This window comes from Malus sylvestris, chromosome 13, assembly GCF_916048215.2.
Source record: "Malus sylvestris chromosome 13, drMalSylv7.2, whole genome shotgun sequence".
Taxonomy (NCBI): Eukaryota; Viridiplantae; Streptophyta; class Magnoliopsida; order Rosales; family Rosaceae; genus Malus; species Malus sylvestris.
In genome coordinates, this window is record NC_062272.1 from 7187804 (window position 1) to 7208523 (window position 20720).

General features: G+C 36.8%; 3 protein-coding genes across 3 annotated transcripts; 2 read left to right on the plus strand and 1 right to left on the minus strand.

The window, feature by feature from the left end:
• Positions 1-1522: 1522 nt before the first annotated feature.
• LOC126595142 (vignain-like) lies at positions 1523-4320 on the plus strand. Its single transcript, XM_050261519.1, has 4 exons — positions 1523-2023; positions 3015-3250; positions 3342-3485; positions 4001-4320. The coding sequence occupies exons 1-2, from the start codon at positions 1579-1581 to the stop codon at positions 3218-3220; spliced, it is 651 nt and encodes a 216-aa protein (XP_050117476.1). The 5' UTR covers positions 1523-1578; the 3' UTR covers positions 3221-3250; positions 3342-3485; positions 4001-4320.
• LOC126596842 (vignain-like) lies at positions 3345-4258 on the plus strand. Its single transcript, XM_050263496.1, has 2 exons — positions 3345-3485; positions 4001-4258. Exons 1-2 carry the CDS (start codon positions 3345-3347, stop codon positions 4256-4258), a joined length of 399 nt encoding a protein of 132 aa, XP_050119453.1.
• A 6253-nt stretch (positions 4321-10573) lies between the features above and the next one.
• On the minus strand, positions 10574-14154 carry LOC126595141 (protein terminal ear1-like). The gene is made up of 5 exons (XM_050261518.1): positions 13234-14154; positions 12384-13059; positions 12115-12258; positions 11228-11369; positions 10574-11124 (listed from the first exon to the last, which is right to left on the minus strand). Exons 1-5 carry the CDS (start codon positions 13952-13954, stop codon positions 10789-10791), a joined length of 2019 nt encoding a protein of 672 aa, XP_050117475.1. The 5' UTR covers positions 13955-14154; the 3' UTR covers positions 10574-10788.
• Positions 14155-20720: the final 6566 nt, after the last annotated feature.

The following is a 20720-nucleotide window of genomic DNA, read 5'->3' on the forward strand; positions in this document are numbered from 1 at the left end:
ATCATCTCTTCTGGCCTTACCGGGTGAGCCAAAACCACATTCATCAGTTCTATACATGCAGTGATGGTTCTGTAATTGAGTAGAGTAGCCTACTGGTGCATGTTAAAAACTTAACAGTAGCCACAAACAAGTTGCAATTTCTCTTCTGTCTCTTACTTTGTTGTTCACAGAATATAAAGGAAACGGTAAATATTTACCAACCATACTAACATGGTTATTGAACAGGCGCAGGCCAAGTCCACACCCTTAGTTTGATATTCTTCATTCTTCACAGGTATAAAGGTTACGCTACTATTAAATTTCATCCAATGATCAAAGGTGCTTAGTCAAATTATCCACAATCCAATCCACCCTTGCATTTAGATTTAGTACAAAAAATTAATTTTTAATGTAGGAAGAACAAAGTTACAATCATAATGGAGAGGTTGAAGTTTACAAATAGAGACCTAATACTATGTTTGGACGAGGAATTTAGGCCAAATTAGTCAGAAATGTCCTACAAAAGATTAAGTGGAGGGATTTGAAGAGTAGATATAACAAACTAAGGGGTTGAAGAATGCCTATTTGATGTGAGTAATTTATACGTAAATCTCTTATTTAAATTTTTGGAATGATCATGTAGTGCATTTTACATTCCTCCATTTAATGTTTTGATAGAATGACTTTTTTTTTTTTTAAAAAAAGAAAAAAAAAAAGACCAACTAGTGACTTCGCCACCGTAGTCCATCCTTCTAGGGGCCGAGAATGAAGACTCACAAAGGCATTTTAGCCTCCCCAGGCCACCATCATGATGAGCCGTGTAGAATACGGATTTGAATTTCGTCTCCAATTACTAGATCACTTTTGATAGAATGATGATATCAGTTTAGCAAAAAAGTATTCTACAAGTCTGATAACATTATCATATGTTTGTTGTATCCAAAAGTAATCTTCTGATCATGAAAAAGATAACAATGGACAAAATGCAAAGATAGAGAATCACGCAAGTTTCACTTCAAATTATCAACCTTTTGGAAAAGTTTTCGGTTTCATGCCAAGACAGGCAAGTCCTAAGCGCCGTACTGCACCCGTAGATAGGCTTGCAAGAAATCGTGTCCTAAAGCTCAGCAACAATGCATAACCGATTTGTCACCATCTACAAACAAGTTAAACTAGGTCGCGTGTTTGGCATGTAGGCACAAGATTTAAACCAATAAAATACATATTCCGCCTCCAAAAATAGAAAAGCTTTTTATAAGATGTATCATTTTACACGATATATTATGTGTAGACGACATGATTGATATGTCTCACTTCTTAAATATATTAAAAAAAACACACTAATTAAAATGTGAGAAAATATAATAGCATCACGTAACAGTATTTAGATGAACTTCTGAAAAAGACGACCACCTTTTCTCCATATTTTCTCTCTACAGCTAATAAAGTTGGTACGTACTCATAGTGCTTATCCCACTCGAAACATGTATATAAGATCGATATGCTGCCATTGCTAGTGCAGATCAAACACCTCCGTCTCCCATAATTCTCAAAACCCTAAATTTCATATTTTCTTGATTACAATATTATTATAGAGTGATGAACTTGGGGAAGTTTATTTTGGTTGCCCTAGCTCTAGCTCTGGTCCTTGTCCTGGCTGAGAGCTTTGAATTTCAGGAGAAGGACTTGGCTTCTGAAGAGAGTATGTGGGATTTGTATGAGAGGTGGAGGAGCCACCACACAATCTCCCACGACCTTGGCGAGAAGCGAAAGCGCTTCAATGTTTTCAAGGAGAACGTGAAGCATGTGCACAAGGTGAACCAGATGAGCAAACCCTACAAGCTCAAGCTGAACAAGTTTGCAGACATGACGAACCATGAGTTTGCGAGCTCCTATGCTGGCTCGAAGGTTAGCCACTATAGATCACTGCATGGCAGCAGAAGGGCTACTGGCTTCACACATGGGATGACCGACGATCTTCCGGCAAGTGTTGATTGGAGGAAGAGTGGAGCTGTCACTGGAGTTAAAGACCAAGGCAAATGTGGTAAGTCTCTTATAATTGAGCAAAATAAGGGGACGTTGGGAAATCCCTCAATTAGAATACTTTTGTTCATAAGTGCTTTTTTACAGGTGAGTCGATTGTTTTTTTATAAATATCCATGTTCTTAGAAAGTCACTTCTAAGTGTTTTTGTTACACATAGCCGCTTTTTAATATTTTCTACCAACCATTATTAGAAACGCTTTTAGTTATCTGAACAGCATTCCAATAATAAATAGTACTTCTACTTTTATATTTAAAATTGACCCTAAAAAGGTTTTTGAAGTGCACATATATGAGTAATGTTAAGAAAACTAAATTTTGCAAACTAAAAAATATGTAAGTTGATGATTGGTTTATTACTTAATAATTGATAAACGTGCATATTTCTACTGGTGACACATCATTTAGTTTGCAATTTTAATCTCCAAATTTAGGGGGTGTAGTCAAACTAAGATTTTAAAGGATTTTAAATGATTTTAAAAGTAATAGATTTGATAGGATTTAAGAGGATTAAAGACTCCTACAAAATTCATATGGATTTTAAAGAATTTGAATGGATTGTGATGGATTGTGGTGGAAGGATTTGAAATCCTAGGGGGTGAGGTTTGATTTTTTTTAGTCTTGGTTATATATATTTTTTGCTCTCAAATCTCACAAAATCCACAACTTATTGAAATCCTCCAAAATCTTAATTTTTTTAACACACTTAGATTTGGATGGATTTTAAAATCCTTTAAAATCCTTTAATTGACTACACCTAGATTTGATTGGATTCTAAAATCCTTTAAAATCTTTTAATTGACTACACTAAGATTTTAAAGTCTTTTAAAATCCTCTCAAATCCGAGTTTGACTAGTCTTCTTAGTATTACTCGCACATATTTACAAACTTTCAGCGGGAAATTGGCAGTTGAGCATGGATGATTATCAATATATTATGCGGTTAAAATCAAGAGCTGAATAAAATTCACCGCATGGTAATTTGATGTTATAGGTAGCTGCTGGGCATTTTCAACTGTAGTTGCAGTGGAGGGCATCAATCAGATCAAAACAAAGCAGCTAGTTTCTCTGTCTGAGCAAGAGCTGGTTGATTGCAACAGAGATCCGAACGAAGGGTGCGAAGGTGGATTGATGGAAAAAGCATTTGAGTTCATCAAGAAAAATGGTGGAATAACAACGGAGCAAAACTACCCTTACTGAGCCAGTGATAATCCTTGTGACTCATCCAAGGTGAAAAATTAATTACCCATTTCAATATTTATGTTATTCGTATGAGTACTACACTATACTCTTCTTACTTAACTTCGTGTTAAATTTGCAGATGATGAATTCTCCTCTGGTGCAAATCGATGGTTATGAAAACGTACCTGAAAACGATGAGAATGCCTTGATGAAAGCTGTTGCAAACCAACCTGTGTCAGTTGCACTTGATGCTGGTGGTACAGACTTCCAATTCTACGCGGAGGTAAACGAGCTTCTAATAAACCAACTAAGCACCAATAAAACTTGATATTTCATAAGTTCCTATCCACACTCCTAGTAATATATAGCATCTAGCACAGTAAACAATCTGAATAAAAAGAAATTATTAGATACGGTCGTGCGTGTCACGTCACTTATTTACCGAAGACACATAAAAATGAGACCTTATCATTGAAGTCCACCTAAGTGTGCACATGTGGAGTCCAAATGCAATGTGAGGAGTCATCATTTTGCGTTTTTGGACAAATAAATAACATGACACAGACGATTGTACCCAATAATCTCTCCCTAACAAGTCAATCACAGGAATTAAACTACTTTATCTGAAGCATATAAATTCTTTTCAAAAGCATGGACATGTTTTAGTTTCCAACTTTACCCATGCTGGTACAATGCTCCTCGAATAAGTGCAGAATGACAAAGTAGGAGTGTAACAAAGCATCGCCGAACATGTATATATGTAGTGTCAAATGAGTCGTTAATGTTTTAAATTTGCAGGGTGTGATGAATGGAGACTGTGGAACAGAACTGAATCATGGAGTGGCAGTAGTGGGATATGGAGAGACTCAAGATGGAACCAAGTACTGGATTGTGAAGAATTCATGGGGAGTTGAATGGGGAGAGAAAGGTTACTTGAGGATTCAACGAGGAGTTGATAAAGAAGGAGGGATGTGTGGAATTGCTTTGGAGCCCTCTTACCCTATGAAATCATCACCAAACAACACCAGAAGAAGCTCATTCAAGGATGAATTTTGATGATGCCAGTATATATATACGTACACACGCATATCTATATAATATATATAGTTTAATTGGTAATTTTAAATTTCATTGCCAGTTTAGTAGGCTTTGTCATAAATAAAAAAAATTAAAAAGAGAGGTATAAAATCTTATAAGATATGTTATAGTGTGTGCGTTTGTGTTGTACTGTATTTACCTTTTATTTAGATGAAAATAAATGTTTGTTGGTGCTGAAAAATGAAATGAAATAAAGAGTTGAAATCAGTTATCATATAAGGTTATGTCAATTCAATTTTAAGGCAAGTAGTGGATTACCCTTGTAGTTTTGATATTTCTCTTGAATCATCTGCTTTTATAAGCTCCGCTTTCTTTTGAGTTTACCTTAGATTAGTAACATTGGTTGTAATAAAAAATTAAAAATATTTTTATTCAAAAACTGAACACAGAGAGGATCCTCATCCGGGATAAAGGGTGGCAGCAGCCTGACAATTAACAAGATGGCCACAACAACTACCATACATGACACTGAAACAGGGTAGTGGAGGAGAAATGTCTGATGGTCCCGTGGCTGCGCCGTGCGCCTATAGGTACCGTTTGGTACGTGGGACAGGACGGAACGGAACGGGATGATCCGTTCCGTCCCACGTTTGGTGCGCCTAAAAACTGTGGAACGGGTTGTCTCATGGGACAAAATTTGGCTGATTTTTCGTTCCACCTCTTCCCCCTGGAACGACCCGTTCCACATCCGTGGAACACAAATTTATAACATTTTATGACAAAATTTCTCCTTATCTTTTTCAATATTTACATCATCAGTTCCGTCATGTCCTGTCCCATCCTGTCCTATCCCGTCCCGTCTGCGTACCAAACGGTACCATAGCAAATGGACATGGATGGGAGGGATGCTACTAAAATTTTTATGCGGATTTTACATTTTTTTTTTACTCTTTTTTTACTCTGTAATATTGTATAATTCAAAATCGTTCATTTTTTAACTTCTCTTTTTATAGATTGATTTTATAAAAAAAAAATCAACTAAATCATAAACTGTTTAATATAGAATAAAATTATATTATAAAAATTGATGTGACATGTTGCCTACTTAATTTTCTCGCGAAAAAAAGTTGTACTCTCTATTACATTAGGCAAACAAAGTAGACAAAATTATATTTTATTATTTTCTTTCATGTGCAACATTAATTTTTAATTTTTACCTTTTAATTTTGTCATCTTCCTTCACATAAAGATATCATACAATAAAAAGATACGTGAAACTCCATTATTGTAGGCAATGTTGCCAACTTTGGAGAGTAGGGAAAGTTTGTTTACTCTGCCTGCTCAATTGACTACTTTATAGAGCTTGATTTTGCTCAAATGTATCATAAAAAACAGTTTGACTGCTCTTTTGATTACACCATAACTCTGCAACCCTAACTGGTAGGGATCATTGAGGGTTTAAGGCTTTAGAGCCACATGTATTGCCATATCACCCAACTTTTCTATCCTCGGATTCGAATTACCTGTCACCAACTTCACGAGCAACCCTCTCTCTCTCTCTCTCCCTTCCCCCCTAGGTACGCAGATTACTGAGCCAAACCTCTACAGGCGATGGCAAAACATGGACGCAGCTGCAGTCAGCTTACTATTCCAAGCTATATGTTTGGCAAAAGTTACTTGCTTTTTGTTCAGTACTTTAGCAGAAGAATTGTCCGTATAATCACGTGTAAGTTGAAGAGTATGTATTATTGACACGACGAAACGCAGCCAATATATTTGTGTTTCGAATCTTTGATTTATGGAAGAAGTTCTCACACTTTACTAGTGTTTTTTTTTGTTGTCAAAACACTTCATTAGGGTTGTGATACCGGTTACTAGGACTTACATTGAAAGGCTGCCTGAACAGTGGTACTAGTATTTGAAGAAATCAGAGACTTGCGGGCAGGCATGCATACTTCTGGGCGGACAGTCACAGACTTGATCGTAACTTAATATCATCTGACTACATCGTTAACTTATATCCCAGAAACATGCAGTGCAGATAGGGGACATCACATAAACAGACCAATGCCATAGAAAATACTATTCATTTCTTCTCAATCTCCTTTTATGGAATAAACACCGAACCAAAAAAACTAGGGAACTTTAACAAAAAACTCACAGTACTATTTACCTTAACGAAAAATCATATTTTTACACTAAAAAGTCAATTCTGGTACTATTCACTTTACCCTTTATTTTATCCTTATTGTTAAAACTCAAAGTTTTCAAACTCTTTTCTTTAGTTTTCCTAAAAAATTATTTATACTAAAGGGTGGGGAAATGAGCTAAGCATCAGAATAAGCTAACAATAATGTGGTTCGAATTCATCTTTGATGATAATCGAACTTAAAATCTCTTAATTACAAATAAAGAGAAATATCACTATACCGTAATATCAAGTGACCCCTAATCCTATTATCATACAACCATATATATGTGCATCCTACAGAGTAAATGTACCGCTAAATTGTATGAATATTAAACAATACAATTGAAAATGATTAAACGATATTATTTTTGTTTAATAGGAAAATGTACGGCTGACCAAACAATTGCTGTGCGTACAAAATTCAAAGCAGAATATTGCCAGCGAGATGTTTAAACCACTTGGTCATCTGAGACAATCTCCAACCCTTGAACTAAAAAGTAAATTTTTTAGCCCGAAAAATTTAGCTTTTAGTTTAGAAATAGTTTTTTTGCTTTAATTCTTTTAGCCTAAAATTTTAGCCCGGCATTATTAAAAAATGAACTTAAGCTAATTTTTTTCTTAAATTAACTTTAAAAAAAATATGTAAACTATCGTAAATTAATTTTATGAATATTTTAACCTAAAAATATTTAAATTTCAATAAATATTGAAAAATCACTAAATCTACTTTACATCAAAGTGTGGAATAATAAGTACAATATTTTTTTAAGACATCTAGATTAATAGAAATAATATTAATACACACGACAATTAATAAAGTTCATAAACTTAACACAATTGAAAATTCTTAAACTACATAAACTTAATAATGATATTCACCATCTTGATTTTGTGATGGTGGGCTTGGGATATAGCATTTAGATGAATTATCATCTTGAAATATACTCTTTCTGGCATCCCTTTGCAAAATTTCCATTTGCTTACCATGTAAGTACTTATTCCTCTCTAGAGTGTATTTGTTGAGGTCCTCCATCATCAAATTTATTTCGAATCTCTCTTGCTCCCTATCCCCTTCTTTCTTCATTTGCAAACGCATTCGGGCCGCTTCTTCGTGGCAAACGCTATGGGTTTCACTCAATTTTGCAATTCCGGTACCAATGTGTTCACTTGAAGGATCTTGGGACTTCCCTTTTCTCTTTGCTTCCTTTTGCTTATCTCTTCCCGGGGACCTTGCAAAAAAAAGGAGTTTGGGTCATTTCATCGACATCTTCATTGACATCTTCATCTCTGGCATTTGTCGGTGCGGCTTCAAGTTGAAATAATCTTCCCCATTGTTGGTCCACATCAGTTTCCCACCTCAGACAATCCTTGAGGACTTCCTAAGCATGTTGCAACTTAAAAACTTGATTTTTTGGTGTTACTCTTGTCTTGTAAATTTCCATTGCTTTGTCACCCTATGCAAAAAATACATAAAAATTAAGGAAAATTAATGAAAAGGGTTTGAAAACTTTGAGTTTTAATGATAAGGACAAAATAAAGGGTAAAGTGAATAGTACCAGGATTGACTTTTTAGTGTAAAAATATGGTTTTTCATTAAAGTGAACAGTACCGGGAGCTTTTCGTTAAAGTTCCCTAAAAATAATTAGTTGCAAAATAATATTATATACATGACAAATAAAATATTAAGAAAAAAACTCACAACTTATGTGGCACTCCATCCACTAGCCATGCCAACCACAACTCTCTCCAAGCTTCCCTTCCATAAAGTGCATGCTTTGTTGATAGTCTTCCACCAATCGTAAACACCACCACCGTCCCTCCAGCCGCCGTTGTAGTTTTCTTGAAACTTTGCAATAATTTTATCCCACAAAACCTTTTTATTTTGATTTGTGCCAACTGCACTATCTTCGCTAACAGAAACTCATGCCAAGCATAAAGCAACATCTTCCTCACATGTCTAATTACGACCTCTAATATGCTCTCTTGCCATGTTAAACAATTTGGAAATGGAAAGAAATGGTAGAAAGATAAATTGGAAGAATTGTAGGAGAAAATTGAGTTTTGTATGGATATTTGAACAAATACATACACATTTATAGGTTTTTCTGATGAATTTTGAGTTAAATAATTTTTTATTTAATTATTTTAGCCGTTGCATTTAAATTTGGGTTGTTAGATTTTTTTTTTTTTTTTTACCATTAGATTTGATTATATTCAATTTCAGTTATTGGATTCAATGTATTTTAAAATAACATATTTTTAAAAAATAAATTTTGAATCTGGACCGTTGGATCAACCAACGGTCCTTAAATTGTGGTCGTTCGATGCGGAAAAGAGTCGTTGGGCTCGGGGAAGTGGTCGACATGGGCCCTGACAGTGGCCCTCCGCTGTCAGGAGCTGAATTGATGCGGGCCGCGTGGGGCGCGTCGGCGAGTGGGCGGGCCGAGAGTGGCCCAAATGCAAGCGAGTCCACGCGTTTTGGGGGGGGGTATTTGGCCCAACTTTAGCATTTGGCTTTTAGCCCAATGTTTTAGCTTGGGTTGGGTGGTGTTTGGGGAGGAATAAATAGGGTAATTTGGCATTTAGCCCAGGGTTGGAGGATGCCTGAATTCGCGGTATACATTTTTTAATTTCAAGGGTGAAAATTAGCTACAATTTTTACAGTTCATATTATTTTCCATGATAAAAAATCTGAATTGATGTAGAACAAGTAGCATAATGGAACAAAGAAAAAATAAACTATTGAAAGACAATGATACAAGTGGCAGTTTGCGGATTTAGCATCCAAGTTACAATTTGGGCTCGTAATATATTTTCAGAAAGGGAATGACGCCATGATTCAAACTAAGGGTGGGCATGGGCTGGGTCGGGCCCCGCTTGAAAATACAACGAGGTGGAGTGGGTCGGATGTTACTATTTTAAAACTGAGAACCGGACCTAACCCGGCCCATATAAAACGGGCTGGTTCCTACGGGTACACTTTTTTTTTCCCTTTAATTTTCAATATCCCAAAACCCAAATTCCCAGTCGAATTTGCACCCGATCGAGTTCTTATTCGAGTTCGAAATCGAATTAAGACAAGAAGAGGGCGCCGCCGGAGACAAATCAGTGAACTGGGGGACGACGCTGCCGGAGACAAATAAGAGATGAATCAGGACAGGAAGATGGCACATGGACATCACCCCATCCAAGGCTCCAAGCTCTTTCCTTAGCCTCTACGAGAAAAGCTTGCAAGCGTCCATCCTCAGATCAACAACTGCAACCAACGCAACGAAAGCCCTTGCATCCTCCTTGTAGTTCTAGTGCTACACGCTCACCTCCACTGCGGTTTGCAGCAGCGCGTTTAGGTTTGTTTGCAGCAGTGATGGTGATTGCTGCAGATGAGAAGGGAAGGAGAATATGGGTGATTGCTGCAGCGGCATGTAGTACTTGTGCAGAGGAAATGGTTGCTGAAACGAATAAATCAAGATCGAGGTCTAGTTCAAGACAAGAAGAGTCGGCAGGATTCTGGAATTCGAGATCGAGATGAGAGGAGTCGAGAGGATTCTTCTGGAATTCAAGTCCTGTGTGTTAGAAATCAACGGTGGAGATTTAAGCTCCCTATAATGAATGGTTGAAACGGTTCGGGCCTGAGGCCCGTTTTCTCTGAAATTTGTACCCTCCCCACCCCACTAATTAAATGGCCCCGCCTCGCCCCGCCCCACTAATTAAATGGCCCCGCCTTGCCCCGTCTTGACCCGCGAGTCCAGGACCCGTTTGCCGAGCCCTAATTCAAACTCACGGCTTTGTCGTGTTATACAATGAATTTCGGCCAACCTCCAAAACTGTGTTTAAAGTTTCGTAATAAAAATCAAATCTTTCGATTTTTTTTCGATTAATGTTTAATTAGTTATTTCACTTCCTGGAAGTCCTGGACCAAAAAAACATATCCTAAAAGTCATTTGAGTTGTAAGCCGGTTGTAATCTTTATTTAAGGCATGCGGATGTATTAATTTGTATTCATTGAATCATTAATCAATTCAACCCTTTGAGATTTATCTCAACTTTATAGTAGTTTACAGACTTGTTCTTCAAGGGATTTATGTTAGTAACCCTTTTGATTACTCCGTGCTACGGCACGAATGATTATAAATTCAGCAGCATTAAGGAGAAGATGAAGAAAATACACTAGATTAATTCAAACTACATTAGCAAAACAAGAAATCAATACGAGCCCTTTGCAATTTTTCTTTCTTTCGAGAATATAAGCTAGTCAACTTTGCACTGAAAAAGATAAAAGAAAACTTATAAAACACGATATAACATGGCGGTGGTGGTAGCTGCTGCTGGCCGCCTTTTTTTTCTAATGAACATATAGCTAGGTAGGTGGCAGTTGTCTATCTTGTTCATCATCATCGTCAACCATGGCGCCGCCGTTCTGGCTGCTGTCGTCGTCCGTATCACACGCGGACACAGGCGCGTCGTAATCAATATCGTGATGGTGAGGTGGCGGGAGCAGGAGAGAAATGGAGGAAGATGAGGAGGTGGTGGAGGAGTGGGTTTTATTATTAATTTGGACGCCAAGGCCAACACTGGGAAGTGGTTCGGTCAGTTGCTTCCCGTCCCGAGGCGGAGAAAACACCACTGGCAGGTAGTGCTCCATGTCGCACGGGAACTTCGAGTTCTTGAAATGCTCCTTCAACGCCTCCAATCCCTTCACATTAATTAATATTTATAGCTAATAATAATTAGCAATTTTGATAGTGGATTATGCTGAAATAAAAATGTTTAACGAGGAAGTTAAAGAGACTTGTTACCTGAACTCGAGCGTAGGTGACTTGGCAGATTTTCCTGGAATTGAAGACCTCCCAATGTTGATGGTGAAAGGCTTTGTACAGCCTCCACGTTGCCTGCGGAGTCGTCATGTTCACGAATCCATATCCCACATTGCACTTGTTGCTGTGCTTTCCACACATATGAATTCGACCCATGAATTTGATATTTGACAAATGTGTACCAGAACATACAAAATTTTAATCACAATTTTGGAAATAAAATTTACATCGAGAGAAGATAAAATGATCGCAGAAGCATTTTGGTGACGAACTTCAAACCACTTTTCATTCAAAAATGTTACTTTTATTATCTAATTGTAGCATCAATTGTATCATCTCTCTCATAGAGATGAGACTCATGCGTTGGCAGACCCTATCTCTATTAGAGAGATAATACAAATGATGGTACAGCTAGGTGATAAATATAGCATAATTCTTTGGATATGATTTTCTTCTTTCCTAATCTCTCTTCCCTTCCCTCCACTCCTATTAATCGGTTCTGGTTAAGTTATGTCAATATTTTATTTTAAAGTTTTTTATATAAAAAACAAAAAACAAAAAAAAAATGTGAGACGAAAAGAAGGAAATGAATTATAATAGAAATGGAGAGAATCTTAATTCCTACCTTTTTGGTCGCCGAAGAGAATGTTCATATCTTTACGAAAATCAAATAAAAATTCATGACCAAGCCGATAGACAATTTTGTAAATTAATCATTTCAGATATTAAAGTTGATGTTTTCATCATTTTAGCTAATTCACCTATAAATAATTCGTACAATTATAATTTATAGGTATAATTTTGATATTTCTAAAGAAATCAATTAATAAAACAAAATAATAAATCCATTAAAAGAAAAGGAAAGTTACTTGAAATCAATGGGAAGATAAACGAAATCGTAGGAGGAGAAAGGCTGCTTTTCATCATCACCACCACCGTGATCGCCGGCGCTAATGATCTGTTCATTACAGTGGATACAGTGGTTGTCCAGCATGTTCAACAGCAGCTTCTGACTGCCACAATAATCCACCACCAAAAAAAAAAACAACTTCATCACCATCACAGCAAAAACAAAAACTGAAAAAATAAAGAACAGAAATATGAATTGCCCTAAAAATTTTAAACTGAAAACGTTTACCTGTATTTATTGGGTATGTTCTTGATCATGACGGTGGTTCTGGTATCTCCGCTGGTGGATTCCGACAAGGCATCTTCTTTGATTAAAAATTTAGAATCTAACTTCTTCGCTTGTCTTCCCTTCTTCCCCCTACTGCTCTTCGGCTGCTTCGGACTCGTTGCAGTGGCTTCAAGGCTCTGCGAGCTCCCGCAACTCATCTTCTTCGAAGACGAAGACCACCTCTTCTCTTGAATTGCATCCAAATTTAAACCCGCCATTTTGGATTCAACATTGTTTCTGATAATTACCATTCCCTTGCTGCTGCTAGAACTACTTGATCTATTATCGCTCCTAGTCGATGAAAATTGGATTTGCGATGAGGATGTACACAGACGAGGCTGCGGCCCCGCCAATCTAAAACTGTTCGAGCGTCTAGAGAATTTCACAGCCAATTCCGCCGGCGGCAGCGGTGCAAAGAGATTGTGAGGCGAAAGTAGAGTTGGGGCAGTGTGAGCCACCGCATTAAAAAACTTCCGGCTGTGGCCACCGGGCCGACTGAATTGAATCACAACTGATTTTCCGTTGATTTCTTTGCCGTTCATCTCCTCGAGAGCTCTCGCCGCGTCTCTGACGTCGAAGAACTCGATGAATTTTTGGTGCTTCTTCGATGGCGTCTCTCTCAATTCCTTCACAGCACCTGATAAAACTACAAAATTACACCCGACAAAATTGAAACAAAATCCAGGTCCCATGTTCTTCCATTGGCCATGAAAAACGTAGGACAAAGACCCATGAGACCTACTCCTTAATTATCTCCACAAAAATCCGGAAAAAATAACGTGAAAAAATAAATTAATGGAGGAAATGCTACCAAAAGCTTGGAATATGTCTTTGAGAGCGGAGGTGGTGACAGCCGGGTCCAAATGGAAAATGACGATGGTGCCCTGATTGTGGCCGTCCAGGACGGCTTTCAAGGCCGGAAAGACGAACTGGGCCCACACGGCCTGCCCCGCGATGAGGCCGCGACCTGGAGGAAACGGAAGCGGGAAAATAGGAGGCGGCAGAGGTGATGTGGCCGTCGTGAACGACAAGGCGGCGTAGTGGTTACGAATCCTGTCTTCCTGCTGCATGTACTGCTCCCGAATCTCCCGCAACGCCCTCTCTGCATGCCTCAGATCGTAGAAATGGACGGTCACGATACCGTCGCACGCCCTCTCCATCTGCACCCACCTCACCTCCCCGAACCCCTCCAACTCCCTCCGCACAGTCCCCTCGCTGACGTCACTCGAAACCCCGTTCAGAAGCACTGCCCGTGTGGCAGCCGCCGTCGGAGGCGGCAACGGTGCGCATACGGTAGCCCCCGCACTAACGTACGCGGCTGGCGCGGAGAACGGAGCGTAAGGTACAACTTCGCTGATTGGCGGGGGTGGGTAGGGATAGTAAACCTGGTGGGGAGATGGAGACGGTGGTAGCAGTTGTGGCGGCGTTTGTGGAGGCCCGAAGATGGGTATTTGGTTCTGGTTACTGGGTCTGAACTCTTGGGCTCCGGGGTCCAGACTTCCCGGAAACCGTACAAAGCTGGTATCTTCCATGTGGTGGATGATGTCGGAAAACCACTGTAAGTAAGGAAAGGCGTGATTATCCGGTGAATAAAAACTGGGAGATATTAGTTGGTTATCTGTTGCTCTGCTCAAATTCCACAACTATCTTCCCGTTTAACAGTACATCTCTCTCTCTCCCCTCTTTCTCTCTCAGGAAAATGGAACTGGGATCATCTCAAGTGTGGTATAAACTATAAAGAAAAGCAGGCAGAGCTCAAATGTGTCCAGGACGTTATACCACTTTTTTTTTTTTTTTTTTTAATAAACGATGTTAATTACACTAAAAGTAAAATACAATTAGCCTCGTAATAGGCTAGATACCACACGTTGTATCTTTTTCTAAAATTTAACTGTTATTACAAAAATAAAAGAATTCAAAACTATTGCAGTAATTTAAAAAAATGATAAATTTTGAACCCGAATGCATGAGTATTCCTAATATCTTCCTATTGATTATTTTTACATAAAGAATTTTATTTTTTAATTCATGCACTCGGGTAATCCTCATACCCTCCTACTGATTAATTTTACATAAAAATTTTTATTTTTTAATTATATAATAACATGTAATATATTTTTTAAAAACACGTGATATAATAATCCTTTTCCACTACTTTCTTTTCAAACCAAAGTTGCTGAAAATGTACTTCTATCCATTTAAAACACGCCGTGAAATTACCATACTACCCCGGAGTTATCAGATTTTACCGCGGGCATAGTTAGTACGTCGGGGTTATGCTGGTAATTGAGTCCCAGTAAAGGATGAGAAAGAACGTGGGCCGTACACGTGGAAGAGAGGACGAGTGAAGTGTGTGAAGATGCGCGAATGAAGGGGATGGGAGGCTATGGAGGGAAAGGTACAAGCTATTAAGTCGTGAGTTGTGACCCAAAAGAAAAGAGGGATTTCCGTAAACGGACGATAATTATTGCTCTGCTACACCTGCATGTTACTTTTTGAATCCGGATCCTCGTCGTCGGATTCTCCCTGCAAGAATCTCGATAATCTTTAAATCGTCTTTGTTAATAGTACATCATACGAAATTATTTTAAATATTTTTATTTAAAAATAAACATAAATGGTATTTGATAAAAACTTATAACACGATATACGATAAACGGACATGATTCACGAATCTTCAAGATTTGAAAAGGATCTTGTTGGGTACCTTTTAAGGAAAAATAACAAAAAATCCTCAAAAACTGTAGGTTTAATCAAAAGAACAAAATAAATGTGTAAGTAAATAGTATCATAAGTGAGCTAGAAATGTTTTTAACGTTAAAAATAAAAATTATCATAAATGTTTCATTAAAACTTCGTACTTTCTAACGCAACCTTGTTTTGACTACTCACCATTGTTTTCTTTTTTCTTTTTGTTATCTATCATATGTTTTTTGCTTTAAAAAAAGGCATAATCGGATAAATGGTCCCCGTGGTGATAAGGTATTCGGATGATAGTCCCTGTGGTAAAAAAATTCGGATTTAAACCCCTGTGATTTAAGTCTGTTAGGATTTATGCCCTTCGGTAAATAATGCTGACGTGGCTGCCACATATATGTCATGTGGCTGCCAAATGTCTGCCACGTGGCAAAAATAATATATTTTTTTAAACCTGAATTTTTACAAAAAAAAAAAAAAAAAAAAACCAAAAACCAAAAACTCCCCCCCCCGCCCTCCGCCCGTTCCCCCACCCCGTCGGACTTCTTCTTCTTCTTCTTCTTCCCGCCGGAGACCAGCTCCCCCCCTCCCCCCGACGGAGCCCTCTCCCCGCGCGACCCTCCTCCCTCTCCTTCTTCCTTCTTCTTCTTCTTCCCACCAGTCTCCCCGTGCGACTCCTCCCTCTCCCTCTTCCTCCTTCTTCTTCTTCTTCTTCTTCTTCTTCTTCTTCTTCTTCTTCTTCTTCTTCTTCTTCTTCTTCTTCTTCTTCCCGCCGGAGACCAGCTCCCCCCTTGCCGGAGCCCTCTCCCCGCGCCCTCCTCCCTCTCCCTCTCCCTCTTCCTTCTTCTTCTTCTTGCAGATCTGGGTTTTTTTTTTTTTTTTTTTTTTGTTTGTAAAAATTCAAGTTTTAAAAAAAAAAAAAAAATTATTATTTTTGCCACGTGGCAAACATTTGGCAGCCACGTCAGCATTATTTAATAGAAGGGCATAAATCCTAACAGACTTAGACCACAGGGGTTTAAATCCGAATTTTTTTACCACATGGGCTATCATCCAAATACCTTATGACCACGGGGACCATTTATCCAATTAGGCCTTAAAAAAATGTACTCCTTGGTATCTTGAGGCTTGAGATTGAGATATACATTTTTTTATGTCTTCGTCATACAAGCGATATTGGGGGACGGTATTCAAATATGGATGCTCGAGTAGTGCACGATTAATGTTCTTATAATTACTTGAATTATAAGCCTTATGATTTGATGGAATAAATATATATACTGCTTTATTTTTATTCTTGCAATTAATTGAACATTTAATTATTTACTGGTGAACAAAATAATTAAATTTATGTCATATAGTATTGGAAATCTAGGTGCTACCTTAAAAGAATAATTAGGTTAAATCTCTGAGTCAAACAAACAACGAGAGAGAATAATAATATTTGAATAGATCATTAACCTAAAATCAATTGGTAATATGACGATTTGTCCAATTTACTTATAAGTTCATGCAACGTCTTTCATTTTCTTGATGTAAAATTAATACTCTTAACATACTCATTCAAATGCGGTAAATTTTGAAGCCTAGTATGTAAACAATACATATTGATCAGTGAAGTAAAGTCCGTGTGACCATGAACTTCACACACGAGATAATTTGCTGATATCATAAAAAATGTTAAAGTTTCACTATAATACCAATTAGTACTCTCAGCAGTCGTTTTACAAGTGTATACATGCAACATGGGAAACAGGAAAAGCTTTTACTTGCTTGGTTCAAGAATGTCCGCAGATTGTTGGCATTACCACTCGCTAATTATTATTTCCAATTCTTTTAATTTGTACAATATATATGTTTAATCATCGTATTACTCCGATTCGTACATAGTTTGGTTGATGTCTGCAAGGAAGAAGGTGCTTCGCGGTATTCAATAAGCACACTGGAATTGGGAGTTGAAGTTCCATTTGTGTGATTTTCGTAAAACTGATACTTTTTATTAATTTTCTGTTATCTCATATTTTTTGCACAATAAAATAATGTTGACATTAAATTGTGATATAGCAGAGAATTCATAAAGTGTCATACTTTAAGAAAATCTCGTTAATGTATCTCTTTAAATCTTTCTTCTTTAAGCTCTTCATCATGCATTGAACTATTTACTTTTTAATCGTTTTTTTTATAGATTATCTCTATAAAAAGTTAATCATCAAGTAAATGAATCAACATTTTTTAGTTAAAACACTAAAATTATTACAATGGTAATTAAGGATGACTCGAATAATAGACATGATTATCCAGTAACATTGTAAGATTGCAACACTAAACGAGAAGTTGGAGGGAAAGGTGTAGACGAGATAGTTGTTTACATCCTCCTTCAAGATTTATGTTCAATCTCGACGTTAGACTCTCATCATTCGATATAAGAATGCACCTTACATTTAGAGTATTTTTGCACATAACACATAGAGAAGTTTCATTGGGTAACGCAAGAACAAGTATGTTCATTGGTCTGCCACGTATACAATATGTCTTCAGCTAATATCGAGTTACTATGAGCATTAATTTAATTCAAAATCAATTAACAATATGTGAAGGAACTGAAAAAAGATTTCAGTTTTTACTCAAAGTTTCATAGTTTATCATTCGATGAGAGATAATATCACATGTCTTAAGTTGTCCAAATTAATCAATATGGCTCATTTGTTCAAATTTAATTGTTTTTTTGGATTGCTTTTTAAATGACTAAAATACATTTTTATTATCAAAAGCATTTCTAAACATGTTTGGTAACAACATTTAAAAGTATTATCAAACACGAGTTTAGGGTTTAGAAACGTCTTCTTAAAACACACTTTAAGCCTTAAATTCGTGCTTTCAGGTCCTAGAAGTAATTTGTAGTAAAAATTTAATGCATTTTTAAAAGCAATTGTAAGAAAATCGCTTTGGACATAAATATTTCTCACAAAAAACAATCTCAAACGAGCTCTTAGATCTCAAATGTGATCAAAATAACATTTTTCTCCACTCATAAATCCCTATTTTTAATCCCAACAACAACAATACAAGCTCAAACTTCGAATTGCTTCCACGAAGATCCACCCAACTTCCATCTTTTCTTTCGAGACATAAACAAATTAAGATTAACTCGAACAAAAATTGTGCAAATCTAGTACTAGCTATTAGTATATATAGGAAATATTTAAGGGGAGGGATCTTCATTTTTTTTATAAAAATGGGGATTAGTTGTGGGGTCCATACTACATCGAACTTTAATGATCCGAACCGTCTATTTTTCAAGTTGCACCTCATAGATCATCCTTGCAAAATATTAGCCAAATCGGAAATGTTTAAGACATCTAATTGGGTTCAAATAAATTGACGAATATTTTGTTATATAAGAAATATTGAAATTTTATATTGATAATTAAATAGACAAATGGTTTCGAATTTAATTGAATTTTTACAAGGATAATCTATGAATCGAGACTTACAAAATAAATGGTTCGGATCGTTGAAGTTCGATGTGAAGTGAGTCTCACACTTAATTCCTATTTTTTGAAAAAAATAGAGATCCCTTTCCATAAAGAACCTGAGTATATATATATTAGTTAAGAGTAGCACACGTGCGCCATAGTTTCCACTATCCAGTCATGGGGTCCAAACATGAGATGAGACTACCAAGGCCGGCCCGACCTTAATATCCCCAAACATCGATACTTTGCATGCTCTTGTCTCCCTCTCTCACATTAAGGTACGTGCAAACATTTCGATACGGTCTTATTTCTTTACTATCTCTCCTCCTCGTTGTGGTCCATCTGCATTATTTAATCCTCCTCAATCTTTGAGTTTGGTAAGAACTGCACCATATGTAATTGCACCACTACATCGTATATATTGCCCACTAATGTCAGTGTGGTAATTAGGGTTATATGGTTACTTCGTTATTACATATCAAAAGCTATATTATATTCCAGAAAGGCGGATAATACATTGTCACTGAACTTTGTGATACTTGGTGTCCAGGGACGAGCCAGAGATTTATATGAATGGGGACATCCTCAAACAACAAAGTTATAATTAAAAAGCTTAAGAATTTACTAAACACAATAATTATATATTAATCCAGAAAGTTTTTCATACAACATTCCCTTACAATATCCCTTGACGTGTTTTCATGTTCTAAAAGCATTATATGATAACATCATTACCAATACCATCAAATATCTCTCTCTATTTATAAAAATAATCATGTTATCATTCATCTATTGATCACCCATCCGATTTCTCAATCGATTCTTCAGAAATTTCATGGCCGAAAATACTATTTCAACGGTTGCAGTAGCAACTGGAAGAGTTAGTGCTAATGTTATAAGCAAGTAAACCAAGGAATACACTTTGTGTTTTTTGCATTGAACCTTTTTTTTTTTTTGCAAGGTCTCCAATCTCTTTTAAACCTAAAAACTCAATGCTAGACCGCATATCCACAATAAAAAGTAAACATAGATGGAATTTGGGGGGGGACAAGCGGTCCCCCACTATACTTTTTTTTTTTAATATATAGACCAAAACAACGTCGTTTAGTTCTGGATTTAAAAATAAAAAATAAATAAGAATTAGAATGCATACAATTTTTAACATTTAAAAAAAATATTCTCAGTGGGGGCATCCCCCCCTAAGCCCCACTGTAGCTCCGCCCTTGTTGGTGTCTCAAGTTCGATTCACACATAAGCAAACATGATATATCATTGTAGGTGGATTAAGGACATGTTGTATTTTTGCCAATATCCTATCGTTTGACTAAAAAAACAATGATAAACATGGTAAAATGCATTATTATTTTGAAGAATTGTTGAGATAATGGGTCGGTTTTGTGTGTTCATACAGAGGTAATGTTTTTATACACAACTTATTAGCTAACTAGTCATATATAGGCTTATTTTTAGTTACGCTCTTTGAAACTTGATTTCGATCCCACTTTGGCTCCTAAAACTCTAAAGTTGCGACTTTACTCTCTAAAACTCAATATTCGCTCCACTATGCCTTATTTCTGTTATTCCGTTAAATAACCGTTATGTTGAGGCTTATTTGTATTTATGCTCTCTGAAACTCGATTTTGTTCCCACTTTGCCTCTTAAAACTCAAAAGTCACTACTTTTCTCCTTAAAACTCAAAATTCTCTCCACATTGCCTTGTTTCTGTTGACGATGCCACGCCTTCATCTTTTCCTGATTCTCTGTCTTTCCTCATCTTCCTCTTTCCATAAACGAAATCCAAATTCCTCATTTTGCCCTGGCTCATAAAAATAGTGAAATCAATGGAACTAATGATAAGGTGGCTAGAGATGGAGAGAGAAGAGATGAATGTATGAACAAAGTTTAGAGAAGGGGACATAGGGTTATTTAACTGAATACACATACACAAGCAAAAGTGAAGTGAATATTGGGTTTCAAGGAGTAAATTGACGACTTTTGAGTTTCAAGAGGCAAAGTGAAATCGAAATCGAGTACCAAGAAGCGTAGCTAAAAAAAATTTATTCTAAAAATGTATGTTTTAATCCACATCAGCATATTTGACGGTTTTTAACGAAAATAACATAAA